We start from the raw sequence: 19,930 nt of genomic DNA, 5'->3' as shown, positions 1-19,930 counted from the left end.
AAGATTGCGGCGGGCATGTCGAACTTTGACTCAGCCCTACGCGAACTTTGACACTTTGATCACAGACAGTGAATGTTCCTTGGTGGTTCCTTTGTAGAATTTCAAGCAAAGTCGCACAATAAAGAAATGATCAGCCGAAAAATCAAGATTGCATGGCTAGAATTAACCACTGTTTATTTCAATGCTATGAAGTTTAAAACACGAACTTCAGTAAAGACAATATTTCTGCATGAAATTATGCAAAGCAGGCAGACGTCCAAAAAACATCTAATTTTGCGTTCATATACCAAACACAATCAGACAGGTTAAAAACAGCGACTTATGCACTGCCAAACTTTACCTCTCGGCTGCTTGCTGATACGCACACACGGCAAGTGGAAACAAGCACAAATCAAAGTCAAAGTTTGCGTCGGGCTGAGTCAAAGTTCGACATACTCGCCGCAATCTTGCCGACTCGTTTCTATAACTTGACGTAATTCACTGAACAGTACCAATCACTCTTCTCCTCAAGCTCGGCAAAGCTCGAAAACTTGTCCCCAACGTCAAAGTTGACATCTCCGCCTGCCGCAGCATTGGCGCACAGAGGCAGCATTGCCGAGGAATTGCCGGCAACTTTTCTCCCGGGCTAATGTGCCGGCTGCCGGCAAAATAGCAACTGTGAAAATGTGCCGGCAGCCGGCAAAATAGCACCTGCGAAAATATGCCGGCAGCCGGCAAAATAGCCCCCGAGGAAATGTGCCGGCAGAATAATCACGTGGTCTGGGCCAGCCAATGGGAAGGAACTGCCGGCAACTTTTCTCCCAGGCTAATCTGCCGGCTGCCGGCAAAATAGCCACTGCCAAAAAAAAGACATTGCAATGTCGGACTCGAACCTGAACCTTCTAGTTTAAAACCGAGCGCTATACCACAGCGTTACAGGTGCAGCTGCAGACACTGCTTTTTAAAGGCTTATTTATCAGATTCAATCTCCGCGTAGCGTGCTTAGCCAATAAGAAGCGACTGCCGTGAGAAATTTCTGACGGCAATTGTCCCCGTTGCGCCGGGATAATAGACACTACCATGATTACAATTACGGCCGGGGGTAACGCTATCCACTGCCAAAAAAATGGTCTTCAGCGAGAATGTGCCACCAGCCCCCCGCGACAGACAGGCTGGAACAGTGAAACTAACCGAGGCAAACCCCAAAGTGAGCCAAAGAAGAAAAGGCGTACTGAGACAATTCGCGGAAATAAGCGCTGAACAAGTTGAACGCAAATACACGAGCATGGAGCTTTCTACCTTGCGGCCAAGGATGCTATGTTCGGAGAACGTGGACCAGATTACGTCGCCGCTCAAGATGTCTTCACCGTCCAGGCAGCACTTGCCTGCGGTGTTGGCCATGCAGCGATCGTAGCACAACTGGCAAAGCACGTGCCGACACGGTAGCATGGCAATCCTTGAAGGGACGAGGCCGCAGGCACTGCACACGCGGTTGGAAGAGATGCCGTCCACGAACACCGTGGGACGCCAATCCAGGGCACAGTCGAACCCGAAGACCGTATGCGTGCCGCCAGGCGCCATGGCTGGTGGTTCCTTCCGTTACACGTTAGTCGCAACGAAGCGATAGGGAATGCGGATAAAGGGGAGAACACACTGACCGCTCAAACAAGCGGCGTTTGTTTACACGCCGGCTCATACGACAGTGGACGCGTATCCAACATCGTATCGGGCATGGAAGAAAGGCGGGAAAGCACAGAACAGGGAGGATTTTGGGAAATCAGCCGGAAGTCATGGGGGAAGTACCGTAGGGCATGGAGGAATGGGACGCTCTGTCCGGCCAACAACAGATCGAGGTCGTGACGTCACAGCCAAAAGTCACGTGATAAAGGCATTTTCGTCACTTCCTGGACCGCGAGCTTTTTTTTTTTTTTACTTTTATCGCGAAGGCACTGCGCATAGCATCAAGAAGCTATGCACTGCGGTAAGGTGTTTTTTTATCACTATTGCGCAGGTGCATACGCCCTTCTGCAGCGGTAAGTTCGCTTTGGCGTTTGTTTGATGCCCGAGTTTGTGTCAACGTAGCCGCGGGTCAACGTCGTGGACGGTTGCTTACATGATTGTCAAGTGTAGCGTCGAGCTGTTGGTTGATGAACGCGCCGCGTATCTGCTTTAAGCGTGTTCATGTTGCCTGTTCGACAGTCACTGACTCCACCATGACTCCGCTGTAGTACCAATGCCAGGCCCATAAAAAGTTTGGATGATCGATCGGCCACCGCTAACTAGCGCCGCTTTCACCGCTAGCGCCGACAGGCTTTACCGCAATGCACCTGTGACGTGCGGCTAAAGGACAGGCGGAAGGAGTTGAAAAATACGAGCGCTACAAGAACAACGGACGAGAAAGGCAAGCAGCTGTCGTATTTGTCGTCCGTTCTTTTCATACGCTGTTATTTAGCGCTCATAATTTTTTTTATTTTATTTTGTCAATATCATAGACCAACTCAACCAAAACACGTTTCGAAGAGAAAGGTGCTTTAGGAGAGCACTTTAATTCGAAAATATTTGTTCCTATTAAAAGCTAGTTCAATAAAACAGCTTTAAAAGCAGAATTTCATATCCTCGCAGCCCTGGTCTCTACAGAAGCTCCTATAAGATATATAACTAGGAGGGTTGCGGGCTTTTAGTTAAGACATTTTGTAGTGATAGCAAATATTTCATCTCGTACCGAGTACCTATAGCATGGCACAAAAAAAAGGAAGCAGCAGCAGTAACCCGGACAAGCTGTTTTGATACCACAGTTGAAGTAAGGTCAAGTGGCAGGCTTTATCCATCTTGCACAAGAACGGAACCGATGGCTGTTTAATAAGTGGGTGGCCTCCCCTGGTTTACTTGGCTTCCTTTGCATTCTGGCTGCCTGTTTGTGAAATCTACCCGTGGGTATTCTAATTCTTGTGTGGTGGTAGTGTTGTTCCTCATAGAACAATATTGTAGTAATGATGTACACTGTCTGACCTTTCGAATAAAGCCAAGATGTAGGTTGCATACATTGTAGGGCTGGGCGTCGGTTAAAAGTTTTAATCCGATTAATCTGTCTGACCGTTTTAATCCGATTAGCTTTAATCTGTTAATTAATCAATTAATCGGTAGTGTTGGTTTTGAAAGAAAAATGACCAAAAATAATATTTAATGGAATCCATACACCAATGATAATAATAAAATGCTTCTCCGTCCCAACAGTTTTAATTGTTATCATCTCTGAGCATACTTGCATTGTTTTCTGTTGTAACGTCACGTAGGTTATTTCAACGCAAATATGGTCCTCGGCATGCACACACTTTCAACGCGGTACTCCTGTTTCGGTTTGCTCACATGACTTCGACCGACTAAAAAATTAATCGCAACTAAAGCATTAATCGGAAAGTTGATCGATCAATCGCCCACCCCTTATACATAGTTCATTCAAAAGCACCACATAACGTTCAACGAGCCGTAATTTGTGCCTTTTGTAATTTGCACTGGGGACAAAAATTAAAATTTGCCACAATGTGCTGCAAACACCTCAGACATAGAAATGTAAAAGGGATCACCAGCACTTTATTTTCAGTGGGTGTGTTGGTAATAGCTGAATTGTTTTTGCACCACCTTCAGCAGTTATAAGGGGACAGTGCATTCCCATTAGGTGAAGCAGAAGCCACTGAATGAAGATATTTACTTTCTCAAAGAGCACTGCATGTGGTTTTTCTCTTCTAATAAAGCCTTTGCGCTTTATTGAGTATAGGAGGCACACCACCATGCATGATAGTTTTGATTACAGTGCCGTTACCTAACTCTGTGCTTGTGATGTCAGCTCAGAAAAAACTTCACTGAAACAAACATTGAAGCAAACTTGTGTTCTGAGGCCCTGTTGCACCTAACACCGACTTTTTTTCCAGGAAATTCAATTGCAATAAAAAGCTGTGCCCAAACAGCCTCGTATCTTTTCCAATTTCTTTTGTGCATTATACTACTCGCTTTTTCTCCATAGATGTTAACTCTTGATGGCTATTGTTAGTCTCACTTGTAGCTTACGGACTAATTATTAGGTGAAGCCATGCAGACTTTTAGTGGGTGATGTACTTGATCTCTCATGTAGCTGACCGACGTGAACTTTTGGGCGGCTTCACACGTGTAAAGTGCAAAATTTGGATGAGACAAACAAGGATGACATGACCAAGTGCTACTTCCAACTAGGATTTATTGGTAAGATACACTCGCATATATACAGGCAAAATTTTGACAAGATACAAAGGATGACAGGAACAAGTGCAACTAAGTATTACTGGTAAAGTACAATCGTGTATATACAGAAACCGTGCGAACACCAGCAAAAAAAGCAAATTCCAGCACACAAAACAGTTATGCACCGGCACATAATAATATTTGTGACGCAGCTCATGCCCTGATGTACAAAGTATAACTAGAGATCGGAACTTTAGGCAAAATTCCCATTTTTTTCCTGGAGTCCCTGTAAACTTTGTTCGACATATAAGCACGAACTACAGGAATTAAATTAATCAACTGTTGATAGTGCCTATAAGGGCCTATTTTTAGATTCGTGTCTATATTGGCTTTTTGTTGCCCTAAAAATGCCTTTTTAGGCTTGGTGAGTCCATTTTACTTAACGTGTTGCCCCAAAACATACCAACAGAGTCAACTCTTCAGAACCTATACCTGCTATCAATGTGCAAGGACATTAAAAATTCACAGCTTAGTGACTCATGCATATGGATTTCAGTGGACAGGGGATTACATGTGTCCAGATTGAAAAAGTGTGAGGGCCACTCCAACTAGAAGCCTTTGGAGAGAAACTTCCTCCTTTCGGAAACAGTACAAGGCAGGGAGCAGATGCAGAGGCAACTTTGAAGGCAGAGATTTTTTAGTCTTAAGAAAGCAGGACCTGGAGGCAGTAATTTGGCAACGAGTCTGGTATGGTGAGGGGAAAATGGGGTCGGCAAAGTGGTTAGAAGCATTCAGGCTGTGTCTTTGCAATCACCGGATAGAAATATTGAATAGTGACCATGAATATGCTGGAAGACTCAAAGCATCTTCCTGTCCTAGTGCTTTACTGCGCTGATTGAGCTAGTGTACATGTGTGTTCTTGCATTGAGCATTTGCAGCTTTGACAGTATAATGCACAGCTGAGAGTTTCAAAGGCAATTGGAGTGCCAATAGCATGAGTACAGGTGACTATTGACATCTCGATGGGGAAGGCTTGCATAGGTGACTCTTCCTTCTCTCAGTGGAATGGCTGCTTCTATGGGCAACCCAAAGTGGGTATCGGAAATAGTAGTCATGGGTGTACAAAGCCATGGGAAAAGGTGTTCTGGTCAGGGAAGGCTCGCCATAAAAATAAGAACACAGCGCTATGACCACTCACAGCTGGATGAACTTCGCTTTGCTCTGATTAAGTTTGTGATGATACTGAGCTGGGTGTGTTCTAAGAAAACAGAGGGACAATAAAATACCACAACACTGCAAATGGCTTATCTGTCAATATTCTCGTCCTGTACGATCACTGGGTGCAATTAGGGCAGTTACAACTGCAGGAGGTGCATATAAGACAGGCTCACCACTTGCTGTAGCTATAAGGCCTGGGACGTGCAGTTATCAAACTTTACATGCCTTCAGCTTCCCGCTGATTCACGATTTAAAGTTTGCTCTTTTCACCAGTTAGGCAATGTAAAATAGTATGCATGCAATATGTAATAGTATGTATGTAAGGCACTTGTATTTGGAAGCCCGCATCATACAGCTGCCTGCAAAAAATTTCTGCCCGTGCAAGCATCGCACTCAGCCATCAAGGGCGATAGCAAGCTAAGTGCAATGGCTAATCTCGCCTTTACCATAAAACAAATTCTCCGTTAGTGGGACTAACCTCTTCAGCTTTCATTAAAGGTTTTCTCTCTCTCTCTCTCTGTCACCGTGGAATTCGTAGATGTACCGGAACACGGTGAGCTGGACCACGTCTCGTTTGCGCATTTACCTGTCGCCGCAATAACAAGCCGAATGTGGTACGTCCAGCGTGGCACCCCAATGCACACAACCATTTCCACATCACTGAATTCGCTGCATCACAGCACGGCATATCCTCCCTTGGTGAACTATTTTGCTGCATGTTGTTGCTGACGGCAACGTGACTTGTTTTCTTGTAGGATATGGGGGGCGCACAATTAGTGGTGTCACACTTCGTCCTCGATTGTTAGGGAAAAGATCGGTGTCGTCGTGTTGTCGCCGTTTCACCGGCGAGGGCTCAAGGTGACGGCTTCATTCGTGAACTGGCTCAGAAAAACAGACAACGCGATGTCGAGGGACACTTCGACGATACACTTACTTGATTTAAGTAACCGGCCATGACAACGTATCACGCGGGTATCATCTACGTGGAAAGAAACCAACTCGGGCACAGAACAAATTCCCAGGGGCAAAATGACGCAATAACAACAATAAAAAAAGCGGCGAAGCCAGCGTAGCTCACACACAGTGCCTTTGGCAATCGCCTCCACATGCTTTGGCTGAAGCCTTGGGTGAAACTTCTGCCCGCGGTGCATGGCTTCTTGATGCTATCCGCATGCCTTTGTGATAAAAGTAAAAACAAAAAAAGCCCACGGCCCAGGAAGTGACGAAAACGCCTTTGCCACGTGACTTTTAACTGTGACGTCACGACCTCGATCTGTTGTTGGCCGGACAGAGCGTCCCTGGAGGAATGGGAGCCAGTATTAACTCTATGTAGAGGTGTGCGCCGAGACGTCGGCGCGCCGCCGCCGACTGTTCTGGCCGCGCCGCCGCCGCCGACACTAACTGATCGGCGCGCCGCCGCCGCCGCCGCCGACGTATTGTTTCGGCGTGATCGGCGCGGCATTTACGTATATAGAATAAAAATGACTTTTAAAAATTAATCCAGCTTTGTTTGAGATTTCGTGTTTTGTTCAAATTTTTTTTCATGCCTCGGGCATTTTTCAATGTCACGTAGGAGAATAATGAAGCAACAGAAAACAAAAGCAACCCTGCTCTCCGCTCATCTGCGCATGCGTGTCGTCTCTAGCCAGAGCAACGTGGGATTGCCTAACTACTCTTTCGCGCGCAAAATGGCGCAACGAGAAGCAGCGGCCTCCGGTAGCCACGGCCTCGAAACGCCGGAATGACGGCTTGACGGTCGCGTGTACTGAGGTTGCGGATGGAATCGGCGACATATCTGCAACTTGTTGCGAGGAAGAAATTCCTGGCCCCGATGTGTTTAAGATGCCGATTGGAAGTTTTCGGATTGTTCCTTTGCATTCGAAGGGGAAGTCTAGTTTTGTTTGGAAACATTTTGGACGCCTAGCATACATCACGGGGGGAAAGCAGAAGACAGTTGGAACGGACTACTACTGCAAGAGCTGCTTGACCAACTCCTCAAAGAAGGAAGACTCAAAGCCTTTCGAATCGTAAGTAGCGCTCCTTTGTTTCTCTAAGTAACTGAACCGTTGGCTGGCGCCTCGTAGGAATTGTGAAATTTGTGAGACTTAATACCGTGCAGTGCGCTCCTCAGCTGTTGTGCTCGCGAGACCGGCTGCCGTTTTCGCGACCGTACATCAGGACGCCCGTCTAGAGTTCAGAGTTCACATACGTTGAAATTGACGGTGAAATGCGCGCATATCACCTCGCAGGAATTAGCATAGTTTCGGGTTCGGGTGAGGGGGCCGGGGGTGGGGGGGGGGGGGGTGGGGGGGGGGCGGAATTTCATAACGCCTACCAAGGCGCCTGCCAAACCGTTTGTTGTGAGCAGCCTAATCGTTTAGTTGTGAGAGTTTAAATAATCGCCTGTTTCCTCCGCAGCTGCAACGTGAAACGCTACGCGAGCACCGTAAGCACGTCGAACATGCAGAGACACTTGATGGATGTCCATAAACTGCAAGACGACTGCAAGAAGGCGGCGACAGTCAAAGATTATTTCCGAATGGTTCCCAGGCGCAATGCGACAACGCCATCAAGAAAGAACTTGCTTGCTAGAGACTTGGTCCTTTTGATCGCCAGGGACCTGCTGCCTTTCAACATGGTGAATGGCGAAGGATTACAGGTTGGTGACAAATATAACACACTCTGTGCATTGATGTTCATTTTATGATATAATATAGGTCTGAACAAAAGTTACTTCATTTCTCCTCTGTAGGACTTCCTCATAAAGTATGAAGTGATCAGAGTGCCCCAAGAGCTCCCTGACCGGACGACCTTGTCGAGATCCGCCTTGGATGATGTTTACCGTGCCATGCACGGACAGGTGAAGAAGATGGTGGCTGAGGGGTCTAGGTTCTGTGCCGTCACATACGATCTGTGGACCGACAACTCCAGGCGGCGATCCTACATAACGTTCACCTGTCACCATATTGACGGTAGGTTTAGCATGTTTTCAGTGCAGGTACCAATAAGCGCATGCCTCAACCCATGTAGTAACTTATGGCGCGTGCTTCCAAAATACTTTTTGAAAGTTTTAATTTACGTTATACTTACCTGAGCTTTCAGACAACAAGGCGAAAAAACCCCACATGCTTCGGTTTTGTTTGTTTTGTATCTTGAAAAATACATGTATTGTGTCATGAAAGCATTAAATGATCCCATTAATACTGGGCGAGTGCAGCGAACCCTGAAATGTGTTCAGTTTTGTTGAGGAGGTGAGAGGTTATAGCCAGGGAGTGATTTAGCGAGAACAGAATAATTCATGTAAGTATCCTGATTTAGATTTCTTAGATCTTTTTCTGACCACGCTGTTTTAGGTTGTCATGGTTGCTGTTTTTATTTCAGAGAACTTCGAGCTCGTATCGTTGACCCTGAGCACGAGACACATGACCGAGAGGCATACAGGCGCTGCCATCATGAATGAGTTTCAAAGGCGCCTCGAAGAATTCAACATGGTGGGAAAGGAAGTTTGTGCAGTCACTGACGCCGGCTCGAACATGAAGCGCGCAGCGAGTCTCGCATGCACGGAACATCACCTGTGTGTTGGGCACGGCCTACACAACTTGGTCATCAAGGACGGATTTGGAAGCGTCCCAAGACTCCACGATTTGCTGGTCAACTGCCGTGACATTGTGAAGACTGTGCACTACCGGGTCTCCGACCTGGAGGAGCTCGCGGACTCGGAACTGAATGCTGCAGTACAGTCGTTGGTCAGTACTGCCGAAGCCCTTGAACATGACGAAAACGATCCTGTACTTGATGAAGGCTGTCAAAACAGTGACCACGCATACAACACCGCCCCTGTAGCGCGGGGAGGGGCAGTTACAGTTAAACTGGACACACCGACGAGGTGGCATAGCATATTAGCGATGTTTCAGAGCCTCGTAGCGAACAAGGCTGCGCTCAGGAAGTTGTTGGCTCGGCTTGGGCGCCCGTTCCCTTGTGTTGAAGACTGGTGTCTCATTGAAGAGATCGTTCAATTCCTGAGCCAGTTTAAATGCGCGGTTGAGCTGCTTTCGCAGCAAAAATCGAGCACGTTTAACGTGCTCATCGTTATCCGAAGCGAACTTCTCGCCTCGTTGCAAGATGACATTTCCGGAAGTAGCGTAGTGCAAGAACTCAAAAGAGAGATGCTGGAGAGATTTGAACGTAGGTTTCCTCTGACCGATGTTATGGTTACAGCATCGCTTCTTGATCCTAGATTTCAGAATCTCAAAGCCGTTGAAGAGTATGTGACACAAAGGGGTACATCTAAACTTGAATTTCTAGCGAAGCAGGTGCGTCGCTATATAAGGGAATGCGACGTCACAAAGCCGATTGAGTGTGACACGCGCCCTAACGACGCTTTGACGTCCTTAGCACGACGCCATTCTAGTGCTCCACAGCACTGGACTAACGAAGTCAATGCAGAGTGTCACGCACTTTTAAGTAAACCTTGCACGCAAGTGAACGACGCATTGAAATTTTGGAAGGGGGCTCAGAAAGATCTACCGTGGCTCTCATGCCTGGCTAAAAAAATTCTTTGTATCCCGGCCACGAGCACCCCGAGCGAGCGAGTGTTCTCAGTGGCTGGTCTTGTCATTCGATCTCGAAGAGCCAGTTTGCACCCGCTCACCGTAGATAAACTCTTGTTCATTCATGACAACTATAGCCTTTGCAAATCTTGCCTCTGAACGGAATTGTTCTATCTAATCATTGTGTTGTTCCCAGTTTGTTTGTTTCCTAAATTCACGTACTGCTGCTTTGGAACATTCATATGAAAAACCGTATACAGCGACACCTGTAGCTGCGCTGAAGTATATAAGATAGTACAGGTTAAAAAAAAATCACTTTTTTTCCCTGAAATAATTGTGCATCCGAGCAATGCCTGCGTTTATACTAATCCACACTTGGCTCATTCAACCCGGTGATGGTGAGTTAATTGAGCAAATCTGTTTTCTACCGCATCATAACATGTTTCAGTTGAATAAAATGTTCACCTGCTGCAAAGACAAAAAAGTATTTTGATTCATTTTTCTTTCTGGAAAAACGCCTTATGAGAAAAGGGTAATATAAAAATTGATTTCGCTTATTGTCCAGATAGGAATTTGCGTTGCTTGTAACATCTGGTGATTGCATGACAGCTAAACAGCTGAACCCAGCAAAATATATACTCATATATGAGCACTTTTGTTTTTGTGTGTTTGTTTACGTAAAGTATTCGGAACAAGTGAACTCAAGGTTAACATATCTAGGGAGGGGCACGTGTGTCGGTGTTGGCTTGGCAATGCTAGAAGAATTCACTTATTTGCTCAATGAAAAAATATCTCGTCTAAACCGAGACATAGCACAAAGAAAACAATTGCGACTATGCGACTCAAGAAATAAGTAAAGCTATACATATTCGTGGGCGAAGAAACACACTAACACAATTAACATACGCGCCTTCAGATATGTGCCCAATATTTTTTCAAATATGTCGGCTGAAAAACAATGTATTAACAAAAACGTTTACTTCTCTCACTTTCAGCACATCTGTATTGGGTCCTGTAAGCCCTCATTGTGAAAATCCCAGAATTGTTATTCAGTTTAGCAAAGAAGGATTTATTTATTTATTTATTTATTCGTTTATCTACATCGCCATTACTGGCATTACCGTGGAGGGGTACATACATGAAAGCTTACAATGCAAGCAAAAAACAGAGTAACAACGTCCAGTTTACACTAATACATGCGCACACACATTTTCACAAAGCCTTCACAAACGCTCCATTATCAAGAATACTGACGTGCAGATGGCAGGGCGTTCCATTCCCGGATAGTTTTGGGAAAGCTTTGGGAAACAAAACTCAGTTTTGCTGCGATATTCACGTACTTGTGGTCGTGTCGCTGCGATAATGTAGTGCGGTGAAAGTAAGTACTCGCGGGGTATTCCAACGTGATTGTAGCAAATATAAAATAACTTTAACCGCAACTTCTTCCTTCTTAGTTCTGGCAACTCTCACACCAAGGACTCTTTTAAATTTGTCATACTTTGAAGACCCGCGTAATTTCCAGAAACATAACGAGCTTCTAGGTTCTGTACTTTTTCTCATTTTGTTTTATCCATTGTTGTGGGCGGGTCCCACGCAGTACATGCATATTTCAATACCGTTCTCACGTAGGTTTGGGGGAACTCTTTGGTGTTTCTACGCAGAAATGAAAACTTGAAAGTGAACATTTCGACAGACTTCTCAGTTCAGAATGAAATGAAAACATGCGACAGGCTTTTGAAGCTATAAAAATCAACATGCAGATGCCAGCACAGTGCCGGAGTAAGGAAAACACCTAGATACTTAAATTCACCAACAGTTTGCAACGAGTACCCGTCTATAGCGTAAAAATTTTTCGAGGCATTTCTTTTCTTCGTAAAACACATGTGTACAGGTTTTTTTCAGGTTTAATGACATGTGCCGCTTGTGACACCACAGCTGAATGTTGTCCAAATCGCGTTGGATGTAGCGGAACGATTTTTTTAATGGCTGGCCTTTTTTTAATTTGCGGTTCCGGTTTCGGCGCCGCCGGCGCCGCCGCCGCCAACAAAAATTGGCCGTGCGCCGCCGCCGATGAATACCCGGCGCCGCGCCGCCGACGCCGCCGCCGCCGACAAAAAACGACCACCACGCCGCCGCCGGTCAAAACCGACACGGCGCACACCTATGCCCCCAAATGTGAGGCAAAAAAGGATCGATCCGTTTGGGGGCGCTGCGAACGTTACACTCTCTGCTCTCTCTATGCTTTAAAAATCCTTGTAAAAAATCCATTTAAATATGCATTAAATAAACCTTCACCCGAAATTGAATGTTTCAGATGAATAGTAACGCCAATCTCGTGTAATTTGAGTGGGACTAGAGTGAACTAGAATAAGGGAGTGTCCCGAGCGGCGGCGCCGAGCCACTCCGGTTGGCGTCGACACCGCGAGGTGGCGCGACTGCGCCCTTTCGCAGCTGGTCTGGCGCAGTGAGACTACGCGTCTGGCGTTGCACTGTCATGTTCTCGCGTTCTCTTTCGTCTTTCAAAGGCATTCAGAAGCTAAGCAAGATTCTAAACGGCCAAACGTAATTTTTGCTTTACTTAGTGCTGCTCCAGGTCGAGCACAAGACCTGTGACCTCGATGTGGTGAGCCGTTCTGGTTGCAGGCACTTTAGTTCCGCTATCCGCTATTTTGATTCACCCCGAGCTTTATATCTGGCGCGGCCGCTTCTGAATGTCAATGAACTGTCATTTGTGTTCTCCGCAACCCGCCGAATACTGCCTGACGAACGATAATTACTTACTTTTCGCGAACTGGCAGGTGTTCAGCATGGACTGTTAGTCCCTTGCACAGGGCAGAGCATCGCGGTTCTAGAAACACGTCATTGCTCGTATAGCAGCATTTAAGAGCGACAAATTTTTTAGCCGAGGTGTTGCAGTAAACTCTGATGTATTATTCGGCGCATGTGCGCAAATAAGCACGTTGACCCCCCTCACCCCCAATCTCCTAAAAAAAAGTTTAGACCCGCCGCATAGCACAAAAACGAAACTGCTGCTTGCTTGCCAATATGGTATGGAGTCTTTACTATTTTTCAGAGATCAAGGGTGCTATCATGGCGAAAGGCAAATTATTTTGTAGTTATTTCTTGTTATAATTACTATAAAAAAGAACAGTAACTAATGTTAACACTTACATGTAATATTACATGTAAGTGTTAACATTAGTTACTGTAGCATTGCTACATGTTAAGCAAAGTTGTGTACACCTAATTACCCAGCTTCACCTTTTTCAAACCCGATTACAATTTTTATAATATACATACAGTTAACGAGATGGAACAGATTACCTTTCAGTGTGCTGTCATGTTTATTTCGCAATTTCGTCCAGTACCACGGGCATTTACCTAGTTCAGCATACTTTGCAGATTTCCGTCTTTTTGCATTGCTTCTGTTGATGCTTTTGATGTATTAAGTGAATGCGGGTCGTGAGGTAAAACGCACCTCTGCCGCAACAGCCTTACAATGATCACTGCACCCAAGTTCCCACTGCTGTTTAGCATTCACCACACTCAAAATGTCAAGGATGCTATCCCAATGAAGCTCAGAAACACTATAGCATGCAGTGAACGCGTTCTGCATGTTTAGCACAAACCGGTGCAGAACGGCCTGTACACAAAGTGGAGCTCGCACACTGCAGCCGGCGATCCTGTGAGGGGCTTGTTTTAATAGTTACAAATACGTTTCCCCATTCAAACAATTCGACGCACAATGTAAATTCTGTACTCAACCAGGCACTCTATGGCACATAATATGGGAGTGCGTCAAGAACCCAGACCTCCCACCTCCTTTTCCTTCCCCTACTCCTGAGCAGTGGGACATACTGCTGTCCAGCTCCCTTTCTCAAGATCAACTTCTGCTGGTCGAGAGGGCCAGTCGAGCCGGGACGGCACATGGTTACCTGAAATGAGGAACCACGTACCCACCTAAAAGCTCGATAAAAAAAGCTTTGCCTCTCTCTCCTGCCGGCGCAAATTGCGCTTCCACTTTTTTCGAACCTCTTCGTCTCTTGGGGCGGCGAACAAGGACGCCTTTGGAGCGCCCTGATAGCCGGCGTGACAGCCTGGGCAAAACAGTGCGCATCAGTCCTTCTTTTCGCCATCTTCCTCACATGCTGGTCCTTGACGAAATGCCCTCTCTCATTGTTTTGAAAAACACGTCAGAACCTCCGCACCGATTCCACCGAACGCACGTGCACCCACCGCCTTCCAAGTTCTACGTTTCGTCCGGTCTGAGGGCTGCGGCGCTGCGGCCACTGCGGCGACAGCGCGGGCGCGGCTGACCGGCTGCGAGATCGTGCACGAGCGCCCCTAGCCACCCTAGCGGTGGTCGACGGCGCGCGGCACGCCGAAAGCAACGCCGTCTCCGCCCGCTCGGGCCACTCCCCTATTCTCATAGAGATAATATACTGACTCTAGAGGGAAAGCGCGCCGCTGAGCCAATGCATTGGAACCGTACGACACACGGTGGCAGACATGATACAACGATTTGAACGTTGCCAGATGAGCTTTTGCTTACTAAAAACGGCGAAAGCGATGGGTTGTAATCTGGCAACGTGCTACTGCGGTGTTTCCGCGTCCGGCTAGCGAAGAATGCCGGGAGAAATTGTAACATGGCGGACCGCTGGCCAGGCGGATTATTTGTAGGCGGCGTCGACAGCATTGCGTAGTTTATCTCCTGTGGGTAGGTAACCGACGTGTTTTCGGTTTAGCGTACGTGCGACTTGTATGTACTGAGACTATTTGAGCAAGATGTGGCAACGCTCACGCAACACTTGCGCGCAAGCTCGAATGCGACTGATCGCATGCGCGAGGACGCCAAGGAGTCAGCTGATCCGTACTGGGTGCACAGAAAATGAATCTCCGTATGATCTCCGTGCATTTTTGCGCTGTGCCGCTTTATTTGCCGTTCTGTAACATTTTGCGAGTCGCTCAATGCTTATCAAACGAAGTTTAGTGAACTGACTGTGGCTTTAGCTCAATGTAAAACCTATATTGACACACACACAAAAGACATCGCATGGGCCAACGCTGATATTTCCGGTGAGTCGCGGCGCTTTGAAGCACAGGAACGAAAGAGCGCCGTCGATCGCATGCGAACGGAGTGGAAGAATGCATGCCAAGGGAGTATGCGAAATATAGTCCGCGGCATGTCCCGTTTTCCTTTCTGTCTGTATTAGTCAAGTTCTAGCTGCTTTCCACCACTTCAAAGGGAAAGCTTGCGGGACTGAATGCGCAGTATTGAATGGCAGTAATTTACCTCGCAGAGCGCGCGAGGAGAGAACATTGACTGATTAAAAAAGAAACCGCATTTCGTTACCTATTTTTTCGTTCTACCTTCACGAACGTTTGCGCGAAAGTTCGAAGCACGAAGTGCTGTAAGAAGTTCCATGAATAAAACAACTGGAACCGAACGATTATAAAAGCTCCTTTCATTTCTCTTCCAACGGGAACGATCGCTGGCTGCCACTCCGCAGCCTGTAGTGAACTTGCGGTAGTCAAGGTCAGATCAGAATCGCTGTTCCGGCGTCAGTTCAGGGGCAATAGATAGGGTGCTTAACGTGAAAAAAGAATGACAGCCTCGCAAGCGCCCGGGGACGCACTTGTGCATCCGAGTTGTACCAGTTGTACTCTTTTTGCACGCACGCAGATCTGAGCTGAAGACTGCACACACACAATACGCAAGTCAGGCGCAAGGGAGCACACTTAAAGAAAATCGAAACCAAAACTGAACTACACAGTTACTCTTTCACCGCTAATGAGAGCTTAATTACACTAAAAGTTTTTTATAAAGCTAGTTTTAAGTACTGACGCAATTATTTGTAACTATTTTGCTTCAATTTTTTGTTTTAGTTAAATAATTACGGAACAACTTTTTAGAAGACTGAATACAATTGATCTGGCAACCATAAAAATTGTATCATGTCAGCGCCCACGATTCGTACGGTCTCGGAGCTCGCTTTACCCCCCTGCCTATTCTAGTTCACTCTAGTGGGACACTCTTAATTTGGGAAGAAACAAAATACTTGTCCAAGCCGTACCAAGACAAGCCACGATCAATCCAAAGCCATTGGGGTCATGCGTTTTCGTCGGTCCATTTTCTCGCCGGCAACTTGAGTACCTGTATTAGCTCTTTTAACCACTCTGCTATTGTCCCAGCGACACACAGGTGAAGCGGCCTAATCATGTCCAAAAGTGTGAAGCGGCTGAAGTCCATGAAGAAGGTGGTGGAGAAGGTGATGCACACGACGCCGTTGAAGTTGTACGTCCCGGCCGGGATCGCCCAGCCGGGCCCTCCGCTCGGACCGCAGCTGGGTCAGCGTGGGATCAACATCGCCCACTTCTGCAAGGACTTCAACGAGAAGACCAAGGACATCAAGGAGGGGCTGCCCATTCCTTGCAAGGTGGGCAAGATCGAACAATGACCTTGCGAGGCCGGACGCTCATATAGTCGTTTGAGAACTACGCTCAAGTACAACACCCTCTGAAAGGAATGGAGCAGTGCGATGACTTCGCCGTAGAAACGCTTACAGTTTACAGTTTTGCGCATGATTGCGCATTTGTGTATTCCTTTGCTGGATGCCGTCCTGGCGTGGTATTGCGACGCTCAGGAGACGGTTGATTATTTAGACCTCCCTTTATAAATCTAACCGGTAGTGTTGTACACGCTACCGAAACCGCACTGGCCCGCTACGAGAGGTTCACGAGTGGTTTTGAAAGGCCTTCACCCGGTGCGGCTGTAGTACCAAAAGAATCAATGGAAACCTAGTAAATGGCGACGAACCTTTCTTTTACGCTTTTGCGTTCTTTCAAAATCTCACCTTTTCCTCGCTTATAACGTTAATATCTTTCGTAACATCTCCCGCCGCAGAGTCAGCCAACTGGACCAGTGTGTCGCCTTCCCAGCGCATATGCACTCGAAGGAAGGACATGACTGTTGTTAATTGAGCACCCTCATTGGCCGGTGCGTCCACTTATTACCCAAGAGAAAGTGGTATCTGGAACCAACTGATTTACCGTTGGATTCCCAGCTGGGACCAGCTACGAATTGAGCCATAAACTGGCTCGTACCAGCTACCATTTTCTCTTGGTATTCGCCGGTCGATTCCTTTGCTGCTGCTTTCCCTACGCAGCACGACGTACCTTGTCCGCGCTTGTCCGACAGCAAACGATGCCGTATTCACTGAAATTAATCAATTTAGGTTAAAATTGTGATTCTCCCGCAGAATCTGTGTTTTCGTGACGTCTACAATGAAGTCACAAGGGCAGGTATTCAAATTAAGTTCCAGTGCGTCATTAGACACTGCAGCCTTGCTTATTGTCAGTCCTGCCAGATGGCGCTGCCATACTCAGCCGCGGTTGCTTTGTTTTTGAACGTATTTGCAGCTATCTTGTTTTTGCTACAGTAGAAAGTAATTGTTTCATGAAACATGGGGTATCATCGACAAACAGGGTCACAAAAGACAATGTCCTTTACGCCAATTGGCCAGTGTCGTGCAGGGCAACCCCAAAGCAGCGGGCTGCTGTGCAGATAAAAAAAGCATAGTACGGCCACTACCAACAGCAGTGAGCATCGGTACTTCTATGTTTACGTGTATTTTCGTAACTTTCGTTGTTTACCCCGCCATTCTTACCGCTTTAACAAGAATGTGCCCCAAATTTAAGCGCAAATCGCTTGTTCGGCACGCTTGCAAGCCCTGCCTAATTTGTATTTGCTTTTTTTGGCCCCCGCCAATCGCAGAGCTGGCTGGTGTGACATTATAGGTTCCGTTGCGGGAAATGAGCGAGTGGGTCGCATGGCCATTCCCTTTTTTCTTAATTATACAGCTTATTTGAGCGAGTTTTGTGTTAAAAGTGGTGTTAGTATGATTCTTACGAGGCAGTCTTTCCAATGAACCAAACTTGTGTTATGTCTGCATGGCCCCGTTAAAGAGAGTTCAGGCACATTTTCACCAGAGGAGGAAATTGACGCAAGAATATTACGGGCAAGGAATATTTCATGCTGGCGTAAGATCTTAGCAGTGGTCATTGCATCCGTTTGACACGAAGCTGGAAAAACAGCGCGTGAAGGTGATGATAGAGTCAACCCCTTTTTTTCTGTTCCCACCGCAGATATCGGTGAAGGCTGACCGCACGTACGACCTGGAGATGCTGAACCCCCCCATCACGTACTTCGTGAAGCAGGCGGCCGGCATCGACCGGGGGGCCATGCAGCCTGGCCGGGAGTTCGCGGGCATGATCACGCTCAAGCACGTCTACGAGATTGCCCGGATCAAGAGCCAGGACAGCATCTACGACTGCGTGTCCTTGCAGGACATCTGCAAGGATGTCCTCCAGCTGGCCCACCGCTGCGGCGTCAAGGTCGTCCGCAGCCTTACGGCCGACGAGTACCGGCAGTTCCGCGAGGCCCGCGAGCCCGTCGTCAACGAGCAGCTGGCCGCGCTCGAGGAGAAGCGGCAGTCCAAGCTTCTTCGGACGGCCGCTTGAGCGCCGGTCGTCTTGCTTTTGGAGCAGATTGTTGCAAGGACAGTTCGCGCTCGCATCTGCCTGGAGCGGTTCACCTTCATTCTTCCTTTGAGTGGGACGAGAACCGCTTGAACGGTGACCGTGGTTCGGTAGCCGTGTCGACCAGTTCCCGCTAGCTTCCGCCGCTAATTGTTTCCCTGTCGTTTTTCCTTCGAAGGCAATGAGAGAGTGCTGCCTGCGACGCATTGTAGGAGTCCCGGTATTTTTCGTTTGAACAAGAAGAAGAATAAGAACTGCACGTAAAGAATGGGACTGTGACGAGAGACAGGACGGGTTCAGACTCCAATTTTTTTGAAGTGCCCACTGGAGACAAATAAAGCTCAGTGCAGCATGTTGTGCGGGTAGTTGGTGTTCCATTTTTAGAAGAAAAGCCAAGCGTAAAGGACGGGACACCAACTAGCCCCCCCACCGTGCTAGTACTGACCCTGTTTGTGCATGGCCACTGATGACAGCATTGGACAATATGACACGAAAGAGAAAAACAGCGTGTGCAGTTTAAGGTACGAAGTCGGTCGGCTCAGGTCAGTAGGGCGTGCAAGAGGAAGAAATGGGAGAGGGTTGAAGCAGAAGGAAATAGTGCACTCACTCATCTGGTTCTTTTACTCATTTGTTTGACAAATGAAGCTTGAATTGCTTGTTTGTGCATTGTTTTTCAAACCCCCTCATCCATGTGCTTTTCACAGTGAGGTGTGATACGTAGTGTTTGGATTTTTGCGGTTTATTTTAGGAAAACGTTCCCCTATACAGGCGGAAAGCTTCTGGGTCTCTGCAAGCTGTTAGGGGTCAAAATTGTACGCCAACACAAGCACCACGTATTTGCCCATTTTGTCCGAGCATTCTATGCGTCCACTGTTACTCAAAGCTGGGTGAAAGCGCGCAGGTTTGGCATCGAAATGGGCAGGCTTAAATGCAGGAAATGTTTCTACAGGCAAAGTGGCTTGCTTCAAGTCGTGCTCCTGTACTGTGCGTCAGAGTCCGAAATATCGGCCATATCGCTACCGTAAAAATTGGGCCCTGCACTTGTTGTGGCAAGAAACGTGCTGAAGACGTGGTATGCTGTGTTCGTGGAAGTGACGTTTCTGTCCCCTCCAACGTGGCATAGATGGGCCCAGCAATGTGGGGATGCGGAAGCAAGAAAGTGCTGCCTAGGGACAAAAGTCCCTAGATTTTCATTTATACGGATGGGTGAATGCTGCATTTTGTTTTGTTCACACACACAGTTTGACGTTTCTATTGTCTGTACAGCTTTTTTGTAGGGACTGGCAGTGTATATAAACAGTGCCTTTCCAGTAAAAATGTAGTTTCCACCTGGTGTCTTCTGCTTGTCTCCTGTTGTGTTCACCGGAGCAGAGTTAAAGCAACTCCTTGAAAAGAATTTTGGCGAACACCCAATGAAAACTGTTTCAGTG

At 47.2% G+C, this 19,930-nt stretch overlaps 2 protein-coding genes across 2 annotated transcripts in view; one reads left to right on the top strand and one right to left on the bottom strand.

The window, feature by feature from the left end:
* The window catches only part of Enoph (enolase-phosphatase E1), a 59,653-nt gene that overhangs the window by 16,428 nt on the left and 23,295 nt on the right, over nucleotides 1-19,930 (bottom strand). The window lies entirely within an intron of this gene.
* LOC144164327 (large ribosomal subunit protein uL11m-like) lies at nucleotides 16,044-19,828 on the top strand. The gene is made up of 2 exons (XM_077694830.1): nucleotides 16,044-16,399; nucleotides 18,108-19,828. The coding sequence occupies exons 1-2, from the start codon at nucleotides 16,181-16,183 to the stop codon at nucleotides 18,480-18,482; spliced, it is 594 nt and encodes a 197-aa protein (XP_077550956.1). The 5' UTR covers nucleotides 16,044-16,180; the 3' UTR covers nucleotides 18,483-19,828.

Source organism: Haemaphysalis longicornis, unplaced genomic scaffold, assembly GCF_048455015.1.
Source record: "Haemaphysalis longicornis isolate Haplotype H1 unplaced genomic scaffold, Haemaphysalis longicornis Haplotype H1 scaffold_13, whole genome shotgun sequence".
Taxonomy (NCBI): domain Eukaryota; kingdom Metazoa; phylum Arthropoda; class Arachnida; order Ixodida; family Ixodidae; genus Haemaphysalis; species Haemaphysalis longicornis.
Note: the sequence above shows the minus strand (reverse complement) of the source record. Positions and strands in the feature narration are given on the sequence as shown.

What these genes read in the sequence shown, in the direction of transcription:
- LOC144164327 (XM_077694830.1), top strand. Translation starts at nt 16,181, where the DNA reads ATGTCCAAAAGTGTGAAGCGGCTGAAGTCCATGAAGAAGGTGGTGGAG. An exon ending in GGCTGCCCATTCCTTGCAAG is followed by an intron (nt 16,400 to 18,107) that starts GTGGGCAAGATC and finishes TTCCCACCGCAG; the next exon opens with ATATCGGTGAAGGCTGACCG.